The sequence below is a fragment of the Manis pentadactyla genome, chromosome 8, assembly GCF_030020395.1.
Source record: "Manis pentadactyla isolate mManPen7 chromosome 8, mManPen7.hap1, whole genome shotgun sequence".
Lineage (NCBI taxonomy): Eukaryota > Metazoa > Chordata > Mammalia > Pholidota > Manidae > Manis > Manis pentadactyla.
In genome coordinates this window covers 129,196,311-129,213,668 of record NC_080026.1, presented here as the reverse complement: position 1 = coordinate 129,213,668, position 17,358 = coordinate 129,196,311, and the positions used below count along the sequence as shown (strand labels likewise).

The window sequence follows — 17,358 nt, the reverse complement described above, 5'->3', positions numbered from 1 at the left end:
GGGGAAGGCAAAAGAGGGAGTAGGCCAGCTGGGTGTTAATGGCCCAAACAGCACTCCAGTGGACCCAGCATTATATATCATTTAATCCTCAACAAAACCCTGATAGAGTTATTGTCATCATTTTACAGTAAATATACCTATTGATATTGACCAGGGTCACACAACTAAGTACTTGGTGACACTGGGTCCCCAACTCAGGACCCCTGAGGACCTCATGCACACCCTAAACAAGGAACACGCATACCCCCTCATCCCCACTAATGCGGGTCAGGGGTGGTGGGGTGGAAGGGTGGCAGCAGGAAGAAGGAAGGCACATTTTTTTCCTTACAATGGACCCTACTTGAGCTGTTTAACAGAAAACTGGATTTGCCCCAGTGCTGGAGAAAAACTGTCAGGCTGGGAGATAGCGCACAGTACAAAGTGCCAGCTGCACGGGCTGGTGGCAGGACCCCACACTTAGAGGGCTTGGTTTAATGCTCTGATGCAGACTTTGGAATTCTCTATCTTTTTAATAATAAAGGGAACCACATTTTCATTTTTCGCTGGGCCATGAAGATTATGTCCTGGCAATCTCCTATTCCATGTACAATGGACTTAAAGGCAATTAAGGGGATTTTCGAGGGTACTGTCCAAAAGCTTGGACACACCAGCGCTGCGTAAAATGGGGGTTCTCTGTGGATACTGTGATATGGGGGTTCCGATAGCTGATCCCTCCGGACCTGGAAGCGGACGGGCAACCCGAAGGGGCGGAACAGGTCTGGGAAGACCTGGTCTGTTGGGCATGCGGGGGTCGGAGTGCGGGCGGTGGAGGCGTGGGACCTGCAGGCGCTGGCACGTGGTGACACCGAGCAGCGGGCGCGCGCGACTCCGGGAGCAGGAACAGAGGGCGCGCGCGCGCGGGGCGGAGCTCGGCGCCCGGCTCCTCCTCCGCGCCCGGTGGCGGCGGGCCGTCCAGCCAGTCCGCAGGGCCCGGGAGGAGGAGCAGGGCGAGAAGGTAGGGCGGCATCACAGCCCTCATGGAGCCCAACGTGCGCTTCTGGATCACCGAACGCCAAGTACGGCCCGGGCCCGCGCGGCTGGGGCGGGAGGGCGGGGGCCGCGCCGAGTGGACTCGCCGGCCGGCCCGGGTGACCTTGGGCGGGCCATGCGGCCGCACCCCCGGAAGGGGACAACGGGCAAACCCAGGCCTGCCGGATGCGGACGGCCAAGGCTGTCCCGTGTGTCACTTCTGCCCCACGCCTGGCTAGGGAGGGTCGCCACAAGGTCACTCCTTCCATCATCCAGAGGAGGCAGCCCCCACCCCCCCGGTGCCTGCCCTCTGCTGCCGAGCTGTTGAGCATCAGGTTTGGGGACGCACAGCTGTCCCCAGGAGGACCCTGCCTGCAACCCGGTGGCTCAGCCACTCAGGAAGTGAGACCGCCGCGGCGGGTCGGCGGTAGCAGAGGCCCCGCCTGCAGGCCTTGTCTGGCGCGGGCCAATAGAAATAGCACGGGAGCCGTGTCTAATTTAAAGTTTTCTAGTAGCCATATTGAAAAAGGTAAAATGAAACAGCTGAAATTAATTTTAATAATGTATTTGGTTAACAATACTAACATTTCAACACATAATCAGTATAAAAATTATTAATGAGCTATTTTATTGTCCATCTCTTTTTTCTACAAAGTCTTCAAAAGATTTGGCGTATCTTTTAGCACCTCTTGATTTGGCCTAGCCACATTTCAAGGGCTCCGTAGCCACATGTGGCTAAGTGGACAGTACAGTTCTAGAGGGTTCTTTCTCAGCCCTTACCTAAAGTAGGACCTATCCCAGTTTTTTTTAGGTGGAAAGGTTGAAAAGGGACAGGGTGCCCAGATTGTCTCAGAGCCAAGACTCAAAGCCAGAGCTACAGAGTTTAGGGCTTTGGGGATTAAGAAGCGTGAACCGGGCTGCCTTTATCGAGGCCTTGCTGGCATGTGGGTTCTTTGTGATTTCAGGTAAGCCTTAGAACAACTCTAAAGAGGGTGAAGAAACAGATTCTGAGACCTTTCTGGGTAGTTGCTTAAAGGTCGTACGTGGGATGTGAGCATAGGCCCATTTGAGCCCAAAGTCTGGGCTTTTAACCCTCAAAAGCAATTTGATAGTGGAGTTATGAGCACGGGCTGCCGTGCCAAGTCTTTTTCTGGCTGGGTTTCCCTGAATGCATTCATGATCCCTTCTAAGCGTCAGTTTCTTCTGAGAGACCTGTAAGGTGGGGGTGTCATGAAGATTCCAGGAGGTGCTGCAGAAGGCCCTGTTAGCTGCATAAAAATGATGTCATCCATCCTTATTAACATATATCTCTGTTTTTCTGCTGCTGTTAACCACTCTGTGGTACTTTTCCCCTCTTAAGTCTTTTTTTCAAAGATTTCTTCAGTGGACAGAATTATTGGATCCTACAAATTTGGTCATTTCAGTTGTAAGTATTTTCTTGTTTTCAGAGATAATGAATTTCATATTTTATTCTGAAATATGAACACTGTATGTCACTTTTGAAAGCAGTTGAAATAACAGAATCCATGTCTTTATTATGTTTTGATTCCTTCTGAATGAGCTTGTTAGATTGGAAGGGTGCTAAATAAAATCGTCCATTTAATAGGTAATACCAAGCCCTAGGTCAGATGCTGGTGGTTCAGAGGGGATCAAGGTAAACTTCCCTGGTAATGGAGGACAAGCTAGTCACAGACCTCAACCTAGGGTGGGGCATAGCAGGGAAATGGGGAGGGTGTTGAGGGAAGACTGAGAGGGAGGGGCTAAGAAGGACCTGTCACGGATTGGGGACTGTAAGCAAAGCCTAGGGGAGGAGAGTACACCGCCCAGTCACTGGGGCTTTAATGGGAGAAACCAGGCAGTTCTTGTGTTTCATTCAGATGAGAGGGGTTGTGTTTTGGAGGTTCTCCGTGGTCACCATGTGGCAAGTAACCAGTGGAGACCAGACTGTAGGTGAAGTGATCCATTCAGGGGATGGTTCAGCTGTCCAAGTGAAAGATGAGGGTTTGAACCAGATGTCACTGGGGGATGAAGAGGAGGAGATTCCCTGTCATTGGCAATGGCCCTACAGGGCCAGGCCCAAAGGGACACTCCCATCCTTGTACTGAAAATGTTCTGTATAGCCTTGCTTATAATAGAGAAAAAACAACAAACAAGCTGAATGCCATCAGAGAAATAAAGAAATACAATGTGATAAATACTGATTAGCTATTGGAAGTGCTGACCTATGTATCAACATATGATAGTAAGTGGAAACATGATATATATGATGGTAAATGGAAAAATGTGATATCTGTTCAGTGGAAAAAGCAAGATGCATTAAGTACAGCATTTATGCAAATAATAACGTAAAAAAACAATACTATGTATTTGTTTATAGATACACATATGTATCTATAAGTATAAAAAAATGGCCTGGAAGTTTATGCCTTTAACTCATAACTCTGACAGAATGGGGATGGAAATAAGACTGGGGGGTGATGGCTCTTTCTGGAAAAAGGAAAATTAGAAGCAAATAAAACCACAAATGTTTACAGTTAATCCTGGGTGAGGGGCTTTATGAGTATGTAATCACTCCTTGTATTTTCTGTATTTAATTTTTTTTCTCAAATTAAGAGAGAGATTGAATAACTGTGGGAGGGTGAATGAGAGAGGAGGGGCTTCCAGGTTTCTGATTTGCATAGCCAAGCAGACGGTGGCGTCATTCACGGAGAAAGTGGCATCAGAGGACGGCTGGGAGAGGGCACACCAGTGGGGTGAGGTGCTGGAGCTCCCTGGAGAACTGGGTGGTCTGGCTGAGAGTCACACAGGGCACTCCCCTAGTGGGAATTCTCAGGGCACAGGGAGCCTTGGCTACACTACAGGTGTGAGTGAACATGCGATTCCTAAATTTGTGGAGGAAGCTGAACAATCTGGAGACCATTGCTTGATTTCTTACTATCTGATTATAGGAAAAAATCGAAAAATCGAGGCAGCTGTTGTTAACAAATGAAGATGCATTCGGATCTTTGGAGGACCAAAGGGTATGTCTGTGTGCCTGGCTCAAGGCTGGGTGTGATTGCCTTCAGGTGATTCTGCTTGCATGGTCTGAAATTAAGTGGAATTTTGTCATTGTAAACACTGTCCAGGGGATCCACTTTTCAAAACTGGGTTACTTTTTAAAATGTAGTTAGAATTCCTTCTCATAAACCAGATTAGTATTAGGTATTAATAGGAGGAACTAGTATTAAGGAGAAAAAGGCAGAGGGTTCCTTCCGTATAACATACTTGTGAGGATTCTCTGTACTTGTTCTTGGAGCCCCATGGCAAGATCCAGAATTTAGGCAGGCCTCCAAAATCAGAATCTATTTCCCATTAGAGGCATTATTCCTGGGCAGAGTTACACTCTTACCGGAAAATTCAAACCGAGTATTTACTTTGCAATGTATGCGGCCGTCAGAGCCCACAGACATCAGTCCTGTGAAGCAGCCTGTGGAAAATTCACATATTTGACTTGGGTTTTTCTAGGAACTGGATGGGGCCCTGCGCTTACAGCCTGGCTCTATTGCAGGTGACTTGGCTAGTGGCATGGTGTGTCATCTGCACATAGCTTACTGTGAGCCAGAGCAGGTTGGACTCAGAGACTCACCTGCAGGATCAGATAGGGTGGCCTTGAGTCCTCTCCAACGTCAGAGACTAGGACATTTTAATGTTCTGGTTGATCTCTCTGTGTGGATTATTTCTTTGCTTGTTGTAGTTCTTTGTTTGTTTGATTTATTTGATTCATTTATTTTGATTTGTTCTGTCCATGTGGTTTTGAACAGTTCTGGCCTTCACTCTCTGAAAAGCGGAGCAAAGGTGTCACCAGAAATGAGACTGAAGAGACTTTTTTGCTGCCAAGCCACCTTTAAAAGCTGTTGCTTTTTTTTTTCTTTTTAGATACAGGAGGCTTGGAAGAGAAGTCTTGTAAGTTTCAGCACCTTCCTAGTTTTTGACCACCTTATATAACAAAATCAAACATCAAATAACCTTTGTGTTCACCCTTTTAAAGTCAACAGTACATCCCGACAACAGCAAATTGATCCCTGTTCCTTTTCGACCTGCAGGTGAGCTGATTCTCATTCTTGAATGTGGGTTGGGAAGATGTGATTTGTAACAGTTACCAAACTCTGCCTGCCTTATTTGATTTTTTCCAAGAAGGATTTCTGACCAGGAGTCTGGGAACCATAGCTTAAATGGGATATTTGAAAGGTCTGGGGTTGATAGGGGGGAAGAGCAGGTTTGGGACCCAGAGTTGGGTCCAGTCTTAAGAGAATATCTGGGCTCTGTGGGGAGGGCACAGTCCTGCGGCTGAATCCTGCCCTGCTCCACCGTGCCCCAAAGAACCTACCACTTCCTGCACTGATGGTGCCAGAATTTGTAGCTCTTTAAGTGCTAATGTTAGGAATTCTGTTTAGTATTCTCTGTCTTTCATATCTTAACTATGATGAGGGAAATATAACCCACGATGTCATAGGGTCCTTCCAACTATAAAATTCTCTCTCTATTCTAAACAAGAAACTAGGAACACCATAAATATCAAATAATTCAGACTGCAGTTAAATAATTCATTTAAAAAAATGAGGTGTGTGCTAAAGTGGAGGAGTGGATCTCGAGGAACTATATTAAGGAGAAAAAAGAAGTATAAGACAGCATATAGTGATCCTGTCTGTATGAATAAGTGTTGTGTGTACGTGAGAGCTAGCACAGGAGAGTGAGAATTTGCATATGTCCTGATAGATGTGGTGAAGGAAAAACACTCTTGTTTTTCCTCCCAACGCTTTCAGTACTCCTGTACCAGATGTGGAGGCTTTTCTCCACGCCTGTCAGTTCTGTGGCACCAGCTGAGCATTCTATAATTTTCCTCAATTTGGGTACTATCTACCTGGAGGTAGTGTCAGGTCCCACAAGTTAAGGGCTCCACCCCATAGGGCTGTTTCAGGTACCAGTGGGAAGTGCAGGTTGTCATCTGCTTCTGATCAACCTACTATAAATCAGAGGTTCCTATGCCTCCCAACTTGGGTTTGAAATTGCTAGAATGGTTCACAAACTCAGGAAAACAGTTTGCTTACCAGATTACAGGCTCATTATAAAAGGGTGCAGCTCAGGAACAGCCTGATGGAAGAGGTGCCTAGGGCAAGGGATGGAGGAAGGGCAGCGCTTCCGTGCCCTCTCTAGCCTGCCGACCCCCAGCCCTCCTGTGCTCACTCCCCAGAGGCTCTCCTGACTGCCTGGGTTAGCGGTTTGACATGAAGGTATTATTTGTAGGCACAGTTGATTAAATCATCGCCCACTGGTGATTAGCCCAACCTCTGGCTCCCTTCTTCCCTGGACACGGAGATTGGGGGTGTTCTGGTTGGTCCCCCTGGCAGCCAGCCCCTGGCCGCAGGGCTTTCCACAAGTCACCCATTCGTAGAACCTCAGGTGTGGTTCAGAGGGGCTTATGAGGAAAGATGCTCCTCTCACTTGATGCCCTTCTTGCTCAGGAACTTCCAAGGCTTATAGGATGCCTGTGCTAGGAACGGGGACAGAGAGCCCATACACTTTTCTTCTTATAAATCTCAGGATCACAGGTGTATTACATGCATGTGGAGGAATGACCACAGCTGGCCTGTGGGGGCTGGGAAGGCTAGAGACGGCCTTGGAGGCCTTTCCGTGCTTCCTACACTGCTGATTTAAACTTTTGCCAGACACACAACTATTTTTATTATGGAGAAAAAAAATGAGCAAAAAGTGTCAACTGTGCCTCCTGGAGGCCAGGGAAGAGGTTTCCAGGTGGGTGTGTACGTCCTGGCCTCTTTGCCTCGGCTGCCTGGTCACTGACCCTCTTCTCTTTTTTGCCAGCGCTCCTGCCTTTCACAGCACCCATGGTGAGTCAGCTGCTGCGCCAGGGCTTTAGGAAGAGGGCCGTCCATCTCTTAACCTCGCGACCCATGTCCTCCACCTCTGGACCCCTGTCCCGTGACTGCCTGATAGATGGTTATGGATCCCCTACATCTGACCCTTGCCTGCCACTCATGTAGTCCCACTCCCCTTCCCCACCCCCACTTACCCCGTTGGTCACTTAGGCTCTTTTGAAGATCCATAGTATCACCAAGTAATCCTTTCTTTGGCCACCTACTATGTGCCAAGCACTTCAGAGCAGATGGAGGAGATCCATGAATTAAGATGATCCCCTGGCCGCAGCTCACATACTTGCCCATTACCTTCTCTCCCCAAGTCCCCCTGCCTTTGTACACGCCGTCACCTGGGGCCTGGAATTGCCCCCCAGCGAGGCTATTCTCCAACTTGGCTCTCACAGAGGTGCTCTCACAAAGTGACAGCACTCATCTGTCACTTCTTCCACACCTGCCCTGTGTCCACATCTCTTTGCAAGTGCATACCTGCCAGCTGCCCTGCTCTGTTGCATGTCTTGGAGACGGGGACCACTGTGAGACTCCCGGGTGTCCTCGGTGCCCCTTAGGTGCTCACTGGACATCACTTGTCCACTGACCAGTAGCCCCCTGCATCCACACCTTCCTCTTCTGCTTAGCTCCCCATTTCCCCAGGCAAATTCTTTGCCCCTGCAGGCTCTCCCTCTCCCGAAACTTATAACTCTGCTTTGTTTTCTTACAAGGTATTTTTGTCTCTGGTGTCAGCAAAAAGTCTCAAGGCCATGGTTTTACCTCAGGTAGCAATCATTTCTGTTCCATAATTACTGAATTCTGTTGTGCTTGAAACCAAAATGTAACCTATTTGTCTCTTTCTACAGTTATCCTTCTTCACCTATACTACAACATTCAATGTCATCAATGGAAACGCAAGTTACGTGAGTATTAGGAGGCCAGAGGGTATACAGTTCTCTATTATTTATTTTGGAGTTGTTTGTTTGCTTTAATGATCCTTGTGGGGTGAAACTGGTGTTTGCTAAATACGTGCTTTTGTGTTTCCTTAGGATTGTCGTCCATATGAGAGTATATTACTAGGGGCAGGAGTAATTGCTTCTTCAACCTTTCTTGGAGTGGGTATTTTAAAAATCTGTTGACTTTTTTGTATTCCTCAGAGTCAAAAACTATTTATTCTGAATTATTAATTTATGTTCTAACTTAAACAGTTCAGAAAACATAAAGAAGACATAAAAAAGAAAACAGTCACCTATAATCTTGGCACCCTCAAATAATCATATAAATATCCCAAGTTTCTAGGCATATACTCAGTATTGTAATCTTTTAAAAAAATTAATTTATGCTACATAAACATGTTATACAAGTTGTATATTGCTTTGGCTGTCAGGACACTCTCATGGTTACAAAGGTAGGCTTTAGAGTCTGATAAGCCTGGGGACCCATCCTGGCTCAAGTCTTTAAGCACTCAGTGATTCTGGATAAGTACGTAAACTCTCTAAGCCTCCCTGTGTTCCTCTAAAGGTCAGAGAACACCTCAGTGTTGCAAAAATTAGAAAATACATGGAGTCCACTGCAGTGGTCTGACCTGCGATGGGGGCCAGGTTGATGCTAGCTCTCTGCCTGTTGAGTATGTTCAGCTGACATTTGGTCCCTTGATGATATTTCTGTCTTTTCTAGTTATTGCCTCGTTTGTTCCAAGTGAGGTATTCACTGAATAACGTTTTGGTGAGAAGAGCCCTTCCTGTCATCGTTCTCAGTAAGCAGAAAGCACGCAGTCTCTGTTGTTTCAGACGCCTCCTCCGTCTTCAGAGACGCCTGGGTCCCTTGGCCACACTGTGGCTGATGACAGCTTCTGTTTACCCGCGGATAAACTTGCTGGGACCCCAGACCCACATTAGGTCTCTGGTTTGAGAGGTGACACTTTCTTTGTAGACATCCCTTTACTTGTCAAAGAATGAACACAAATGGACACACAAATGATATCTTAACGATTCTCTGTACAAGCTTCCTACATGTGTTATTTTACTTGATCCTGACAGTAACTTATGGGTAGGTAAGTTATTAATACTTATATAATATATTAATAATATATAATAATTAATAGTAGTATTCCCATTTACAGATAAGGAGACTGAGGCAGGGGAAGATTAAGTATCCTTCCTAGTGTCACACAGGGCAGAAGTTGTATATAGGGGATTTCAAGCCAGTAGTCTTACTCCAGAGCGAGTGAAAGAGGTATTTACCAACTGTTTAAAAGTTTGCCAACCTGCAGCTTCACTAGTTCATGTTCCATATTTGAGTTTGAGAATCACAGCAGTTTGAAGAGTTGGTAGAATGATGTCAGTAGCAAAATTTGGGCAGTAATGTTACAGAAACCTGGTCAAACCAGCTTAAGAAAAGGAGGAAGGGAGTATTTCAAGGATCCTGGGGTTTCTCTTGGAATCCTGTCAGGGAGCCCGGCTGTACTTCCAGGGGTGCGGGAGCCGAGTGCTGGGTGTTAATCAGGATCTAAGACTGAGAGGCCAGCAGCTCTGACCCCAGCCCATGGCCCTAGGAGAGAGCTTACTTGGCTAGCACATGTCAAGTGACCACCCAAGGGTCAGGGAAGTGCAGGCACCAGAGAAAGAGTCTTAATACCAGAAAAGATGTTCCTTTGCTGGTCTGAAACTTATTCCTCAGTTTCATGTTCTCCTCTTTACATCCACAGCTCAAGTCAGCGCAATGAATGTTGTTGTATCCCGAGGTTTAGAGCCCATGCGGGGGATTGAGGTCATGGACAAGGAAGGCAATGTCATAGGCTATTCCAGAAAAGCTGGGACGAAGGTAGGGGACACAATGGAGCCATAGCTGCTTGCCTTTGGGGCAAAGAACTGAGTTTTCTGTTTGAGAGCTGCTAAGAAATTCATGTCTCCCCTTCAACCTTTCCTTATCCTGTCTTCCCTCATGACACCAAGAGGGAGATTTTACATTTTCCACCCTGATCTTTAAAAGATAGTAAAACAGAATCAATTTTAAGTAACTGACTCCTGCAGTTCCAGGGCTGGTGAGGTAGTGATGTGTAGGACAGGCCAGCAGGCTGGGAACTCAGGAGCCGACGCTGCATGCAGTCTTCAGGCAGAATTTTTCTTAGAGAAGCTTCAGGTTTTGCTCTTGAGTCATTCCAGCATATTAGATGAGGCCCATCCACACCATGAAGGGTAATCTTTATTTTCAACTGATTGTAGTTGTTGGCCACACCTACAGAATAGCCCCACGGCAGCATCTAGGTTAGTATTTGATTAAATAGCCTAGCCATGTTGACCCATAAGAATGGCCGTCACACATGAGCCTCTGCCAAATGCTAGGCCCCCTCTGAGTGAGATCTTGTTGTTCACGCTCAGCGTCCACCCTCCCAGTCTGCTCTGTATTCGTGGAACTCAGATGCCCTCTCTGAGTCTAAAAACTGCCCTCCCTCTCCACCTCCCAGCAGATTTTCTTACAGTCTTCATCTTTAAGGACCATTTTTCTGTCAAGGATGGCCTAAGGAAATCCAATGCTCTGACCGGAACTCTCCTAAAAGGCCTCAATTTTTAACAGGTTTTATTATTAAACAGTTTATTCTTTTGTTCAATTCAGTACGGTGGCTTCTGTGGACATTCAGCTCAACCTCAAATAGCTCATGGTAGTCTCGTTTTGGGTGTGGACTTCTTAAAAAATAATTTTCAGCAGGTGAGATCTATTTTGGTTTCTGTGAAGCGACTTTAGCTAAAGAATTAAAATGTGAGGCAGTTGTTTGCAACTGGCACAAAGAGCACTGGGGAGCAGCCCAATACAGCCGAAGATAGTAGCTGGGCTTCGCAGTGTTCCTGTTCCAGGGGACAGCCTGCTGGACGGCCTTCTGTCCCGAATGTCGGTAGAAGAGGTCAGGAAAGGTGGCTGCTCGTTTCATCAGTAAATGCTTCATTTTCTGCTCACGAAACATAATGCTCTAAATCCTATCAATGATTTCCAAAACTGAATGATAAACTATCAGATACATGCACCTGTATTTCTACCAGACTATTTAAGAGTGTGTCTAAATATAATGGCCACCTTTCTAAATGAATTACAGTGGGAATATGATAATTATAAACAAGGGGAGAAATTGCTTAGAAATAAAATACCCCATTTTTGAAATAAAGGTTCTGTGCCTAAGAAAACTCCCCAAGGGACATTTTTAACAGCTTTATTGTGATGTCATTTACATACTACAATATGAGAATAGAATTTGATGAATTTTAGTAAATTTAAACAGTTGTGCACCACCAGCACAGTCCAGTTGTAGAACATTTTCAGGACCCTAAAAATTTCCCTCATGCCCATTTATAGTCACTGCCCCCTCCCACCCCAGCCCAGGGAAACACTGATCTGCCTTAGGTCTTAATAGTTTTGCTTTTTTAGAAAATTCATATAAATGAATAGTATAATAGTTTTTTGTGTCTGGCTTCTTTCCCTTTGAGATTCATCCGTCTTTACCATGTATCCATAGTGTGTTGCCTTTCCTTGCTGAGTGACATTCCATTGTATGCATGTACACATACTGCTTATCCATTCCCAGGCGATGGATATTTGGATGTGTCCAGTTTTGGGGCTACTGTGAATCATGCTGCTTTGAATGTTCATGTGTAGTTCTTTATGTGGACATATGTTTCCATTACTCTTGAACTCAATTTAACTGCAGAGCGTGAGTGTTGCTGTCAACTGTCCATACGGCCAAAGAGAAGAGTGTGCACTTATTTAATCCACAAGCTGCTCCTCAGCACCTTCTGCCCACCAGACACTGTGCTAGGCCCTGGACACCCAAACCACAGCCAGTCAGAATCCCTTCTCTCTGGAACCAGGAGCGCTTAGCCTCAGGCCCTGCTAGCTATGTAGATACCTAGTCCATCTCACCTGGAGGAACTTCATTTTTTGCCTCAAGGCCATTTTAGGGTAAAAGAAAGGTTTGATGGTCCACTTTTTAAAAAAAAAAAAAGTTTATCTTCCTCAAGAACAAAGTGTCTGCAACTGTGCGTAAGCATAAGCATTCTTTTTTCATTTCCCTGTCACCAAAGGTTTATTTTCTTTGGCTAAAATTTCAGAAACTGCGTAACCAGCAATATCTGATTGTAATAGGGCACCTCTGATCAGATTTCCGGAGCCCCGTCCGTGTCATTTTCCCTTGACTGGTCTTGTAAGCCACTCAGTAGAACCGGAACGTGTCCCCCAGTGCTTCTTCATGACGGTGCTTGGAATGTCCTTCCCTTGCACATGAGACACATGGAGAGAGGCTGGCCTTACCTCACTGGTGTTGAAACACCATGCTCAGCAAGCCACTTTTCTCTGCCTGAAGTGGAGCAACTTTATTTTATATTCCTGAAAGTTTGTTTTAAAAGCCACCCTCCTTGGCTTCCTCTGTCCACGATGGGGGAAGGGCATGAGGGATCGGATGAGCTGAGCATCTTTGGGGTAAAGGAGAGGAGCCCGGCAGATTGCTTAGCTATGTCCTGGGAAGCCGAAGTGGAGGGAGGAGAGCTGGGGAAAGAAGTGGTGGGGTGTGTGCCTGCTCATCTTGTGTAGAGCAGAGCTGTATGTGCAGCCGGGTCTTTCTGAGGGGTCAGATTCTGCTGTTAACACACAAGCATCATCTATGGTCAAAATGTGCCTTGACCGTCTTCCATTGCCCTTGCGTGCACATGATTTTGTGCTTATAACCCATACAGCAAATTATCTGTTTAAATGTTCAACATAAAGAGTGATGTCTATTGGAAAAAAGATAACAAAATATTATAAACTATACATACATGTTTGTATAAAGTAAAGTCATAGCACACTTTTAATGGCACAAGCAGCAGGTGGGCGCCTGCAGGTGGCCTCATGCATGTTGCACATGGGTGTGTGCCCTGAGCCGGGCTTTCTGCAGGATTCCTGCACGGCAAGGGGTGGAAATCAGTGGGGAGCTGTTCAGGATTGGGAGGCCAGTGGCTGAGTCCTGGACTGGAAGGAAAATGTGGAGCTGTCCTCAGGGGCAAATTGAGCATTTCCGCCAAGGGCATTGCCCTGTGGTTCTAAGTGAGGTTTTGTCTATAAGCTGCCTTTACTGCCACTCAGTATTTTATTTGGGCTGGCTGACGGACTGGTGGAGACCACTGTGCGGTCGGGGAGGGAGGCCCATCCCCAGTCACTCCCGGCTGGAATGCCAGCCGCCCCATATGTCACGGGCAGGGGCTGCCTCCAACCTCTTTCCACGGGCATTACTTTTCTAGTGAGGAACTGTCACCAGTTGCAGGATCCCTGACATGACTCCTGCCATGTGCTGAATGGCTTCCTTTCCACTTCCACTAGGCTGTTAAAGACACAGCAGCCACCAGAGCAGTGCTGTTTGGGACCTCAGCTGCCATCCCTGAAGTCTTCTCATACTTTTTTAAAAGGTCAGTAGTACACTCATCTTTCCTAGTAGGAATAAACACTTCGACAGTAAAAATCCTTATAAAACTTGTCAGACACTGAGCCTGGTGGGAGGGGTGGGAGGAAGTTGCCTCAGTAACCTCCCTGCTGCCCATTCTTCCTCGCAGTAAGAGGGGAGCCTCTAGAACACCCTGTAACATCTTCTCTCCCAGGACCCAGTTCTTCCTGCAATACCCGTGGTCCCTGTGGTCCTTTAAGCTCTCCTGTACTATCCTTGTGATGGGGCTGATGGTGCCAGTCTCTCTCAGCATTTTCCCACAGATTGGACGGGTAAGTGACCCCTGTTTGACTTTCTCTCAAAAAAATAACATCTTTTTCCCCTCGTTATAAGAATAAAATAATTCTTCTAAAACAATCCGTGAAGTCTACAAAAATAAAAAACAAAATAACATGATTTACACATAATCCCATCCCCCAGATCCCTTCTGAGGTTTCCCATTCTGTTTTTCTTAACCATGTATCAGAAGTATTTTTCTGGGACAGGAAAAAAAAAAAAAGCCTTGGGGATATTAAAATACTCCATAATCGACAATGACTCCCCATCCAGTGGAACTTTCTGCAGTGATGGGCATGTGCTGCATCTGGTCTGTCCAGTGTGGTCACCACTAGCCACACGTTGAGCATGTGAAATGTGGCTAATGTGACAGAGGAACTGAATTTTTAATTTAGTCTGATTTTAACTTAAGTACTCACATGGGCTATTGGGTACTTAGTATATCGGACAGCACAGTTCTACAGGCTAGAATATATTGATTTATAAAGAATCAGACTGCTTGGATTCAAATTCTCCACTCTTCCATGCCCTAGTCAGTTTGCTCAAACTCTCTGAGATTCACTGTAAAGGGAGATGAAGACAATAGGGTGTGTGTCTACAAAGGGCTGTTGATAGTATCAGGGACATTATTGATGTAGATATTACCGATTTCTGGCATTTCTTGGCTGAAAATTAAAAATAATTGTTTCTGTCACTGAAGTTAAAAATCAGTCATGTCCTCAAAAGCATTATATTTATGGAACTATTTTGTTCAAAACTGTGACTCTATAAGTTTAAATATGTAGAATCATTAATTAGGGAGCTTTGCCAGCACATGGTATAGAAGATTTAAATCATTTTAGGTAGCTGCCATACTCACTATGAGGGCAGTGAGGGGCGGGGGTGCGCAGGAGATGGGGCAGTTTCACATTCAACTACAATTCTAGAAAAGAAATATTTTTATTGTCACAGGCCCACCTATTAGAACACAGTTTGCTACAGTAAGATTGCAATAAAAGTGAACCCTTTTGCAAATAATTACTTCTGGTTATATGGTACTCAGAGCGAGCAGGTGGCTTATCTTCAGGTTAGGTCACTTACAAGGGTGTTTCAGTCTTGCGGGATTTCCCACTACCACGATCTGCTGTCCTCCAGGCTGTCACATTTATTCCACAAACTGACTGAGGGCGTCCCTGGTGCTGGGGTGAGCGGTGAGTGGGTAAACGGGGTCCTGCCCTCCAGCGGTAGCTGTGGCTGAGCAGCTGTGCAAACAGTGATGTGCGGCCACCACGGGCTTTGATAGGGGAAGTGGGGAGCAGGGGGCGCCCAGGAGCCCAGGGACGCTGACCTGGCTGAGCGCGGAGCACAGGGGGCTTCAGGAGGTCCAAGGAGCAGAATCTTTGGTGGAGCTCCTTTGCTGGCATGGGGGAGTCAGAATCCAGGATCAGCGAGTTTGTTAGATAACCAGCTGTCTCTTTCACTTTGTCTTGTATGGATTCAAGTCATTGTGGGCCACGGGATTCAGTTTTCGGATGTCAGGAGTAATTTGGTTTCTTGCTGTATGGTATCATTTTGGTCCTTGGCTTGTGGTCCCTGTGTGGCTGGGGCCCTTTGGGCGCAAGGTCGCCCCTCTTCTGGAGAGGCTGGACCCAGGACAGCCTGCTGTGGTCAGGACAAGAGGCGGCCCTCCCCCCTTCACTGTTCACACTCCTCTGTTCACCACCCCCTGGCCTCGAGTCAGGGGCCACCAGACTTGCAGCCACAGGGCTGCACGGGCCTGCCTGGGCCCTGAGGCCCGAAGGGAGAGACTCCCGTACAGAGGCAACTGCAGACGCAGTGGGACTGTGCTGGAGGACAGACACACGCTGGCCATGTGGACACCAGAGGCAGTGTCACCACTGCCAGGGAGGGGCTGCGCTGGGGAAGGGCAGTGGGGGCAAGGGGACCAGCTCGCACCGGGTGTGGAGATCTGCTCTGGCGTGACCCCCGCCGACCCTCTGCTCCCAGAGGGCTGGGGTGTGACAGATGGAGCTGCAGGGCATTGCCATCTCCAGCAAGTGAGGCTTCTGTTTATCCAGCACCTTCTGTGTCCTGGGACTGTGCCGGTCAGTTAGTCTCACCTCAGGGTAGTTTGTTTTCCTGTTTTACAGATGAAGAGCCTGAGGCTCGGGGCTGGAGGAAGTTCCCCTAGAGGTTATTCAGCGTGGAGGGCAGGGCCCGGCATGCCTGGGCTCTGGCCAGACGGTAATGGGGCTCACAGGTCCTGGAAGGTGGTGGAACTCAGGAGGCAATGAGGGAGACGTTCCAAGGGGGATGTGGTGCAGTCAGGTTGTATTTTAGGCGTCCTGTTCTCTGGAGCCCATGTTGTAGGTGGTGGCGGTCCTGGAGGTGGGGAGGGCCGTTGGGGGGCCATAGAAGTGTTCCGGCTGGAGGTGATGGGGTCTGTGGTGGTAGGTTGGAGGGAAATACTTGAATTGGACAAGTCAGAACTTGTGAGCATTCAGATTGGGGATAAAAATGGTAAAGAGAATGGGACCCAGGGGCCACTCACATTTCTGGCTTGGGCGTGATGCCAGTAGCCAGGGTGGAGAACCGGAAGGCAGGGCTCTCTGTTACCTAGGATTACATCTGGTTGTCAGCAAGATCCAAAATTACAGGGCTTTGAACAAGGTAGAAGTTTATTTTCATTCAGATGAAGTGTGAGGTGGCCAGAGAAGTGTGTCGTGAAGTCCGCAGGGACTGGATTGCCCCCAGCCCAGCACGCCGCCGTTCCTAGGGTCTGGCCCTCATCCCCCAGGTGGGCACTGTTCTCATTCCCCACTGCATGGTGCTTCTGCCTCCATCCTGTTGGCCAGAACTCAGTTATGTGGCTAAGCTTTACTGCAAGGGCATCTGGACAGTGAGCGCTTTATTCTGGACCTTTTTAAAATTCTGCCACGGAAGAAGAGCATAGGTGTTAGGGGCAGATGGCAGTTTATGCCACAGGCTTTTGTGGGAAGGGTAATGGGTCTCATATGGAAACGATCGTTACGTGATAGAAAGTAGACATGACTGAAAGGCCCTAGGGAAATTATGGAAAGAAGAGAGTTGCCAGCTGATCCAGAAAGGCTGCAGGAGAGAGACAGACTTTGGACGCGGATGCATCTGAGCAGGCAGAGATGGGGAAGGGAAGCGGGCATTCCCAGTGGAGGGCACGGGGGAGCTGAGTCCAGCGTGCCTGAGCGTGCATGACTGGATGTGCCAGCAGGACAATTGGAGCCAGGTGTGGGGCCTGCTCTGCCAGGCCAAGGATGCAGGTATGAAGGCAGCAGGTGGGCCATGCAAGGGGCGTGGCTTTCAGAGGCCCGAGTAGAGGCAGGAAATGGAGTCTGTCACCCCTCGGGACAGCCCCTTCCCAACCCCCTCAAGCAAGTCTCGGCTTTTGCTGGACCTTGAAAATACCCTGTTGGTTCAAGGTGGGTACAAAGGTAGCTGAATGGTGGTCTTGGGTTGGTGGGGGCCCTGCCTCCCTGTTCTGCCTTGCAGAGAAAGCCCAATGCCAAGAGGGACCCCTGCCCAGGACACAGCAGATGTACTGCAGGCTGCAGCCGCTTCTGGGTCTAGAACTTCAAGGACCCTGACAGTAAAACTGGTCCCTCGCAAAGCCCCTTCTCCATGAGCTGCCTCTGTCTGCCAGGGTCAGCGAGTACTCTGCCGCCCTTGCTGGACTGGAAATGCTGCTGTGGGGGGGGG

The 17,358-nt window shown here is 47.7% G+C and overlaps 1 protein-coding gene across 2 annotated transcripts in view; it reads left to right on the top strand.

Annotated features, from left to right (window-relative positions):
- Positions 1-890: 890 nt before the first annotated feature.
- The window catches only part of SFXN4 (sideroflexin 4), a 19,484-nt gene continuing 3,016 nt past the window's right edge, over positions 891-17,358 (top strand). The window contains exons 1-13 of one of the 2 annotated variants that reach the window (XM_036898506.2): positions 891-1,055; positions 2,369-2,434; positions 3,957-4,028; positions 4,924-4,950; positions 5,036-5,090; positions 6,868-6,893; positions 7,640-7,693; positions 7,775-7,831; positions 7,958-8,023; positions 8,586-8,664; positions 9,616-9,731; positions 13,251-13,336; positions 13,526-13,643. In XM_036898506.2, the coding sequence (XP_036754401.1) occupies positions 1,017-1,055; positions 2,369-2,434; positions 3,957-4,028; positions 4,924-4,950; positions 5,036-5,090; positions 6,868-6,893; positions 7,640-7,693; positions 7,775-7,831; positions 7,958-8,023; positions 8,586-8,664; positions 9,616-9,731; positions 13,251-13,336; positions 13,526-13,643 (861 nt within the window). In that variant the 5' untranslated portion in view covers positions 891-1,016. The remainder of the gene's footprint in view (positions 1,056-2,368; positions 2,435-3,956; positions 4,029-4,923; positions 4,951-5,035; positions 5,091-6,867; positions 6,894-7,639; positions 7,694-7,774; positions 7,832-7,957; positions 8,024-8,585; positions 8,665-9,615; positions 9,732-13,250; positions 13,337-13,525; positions 13,644-17,358) is intronic. The other variant, XM_057506385.1, reaches the window with a different exon arrangement.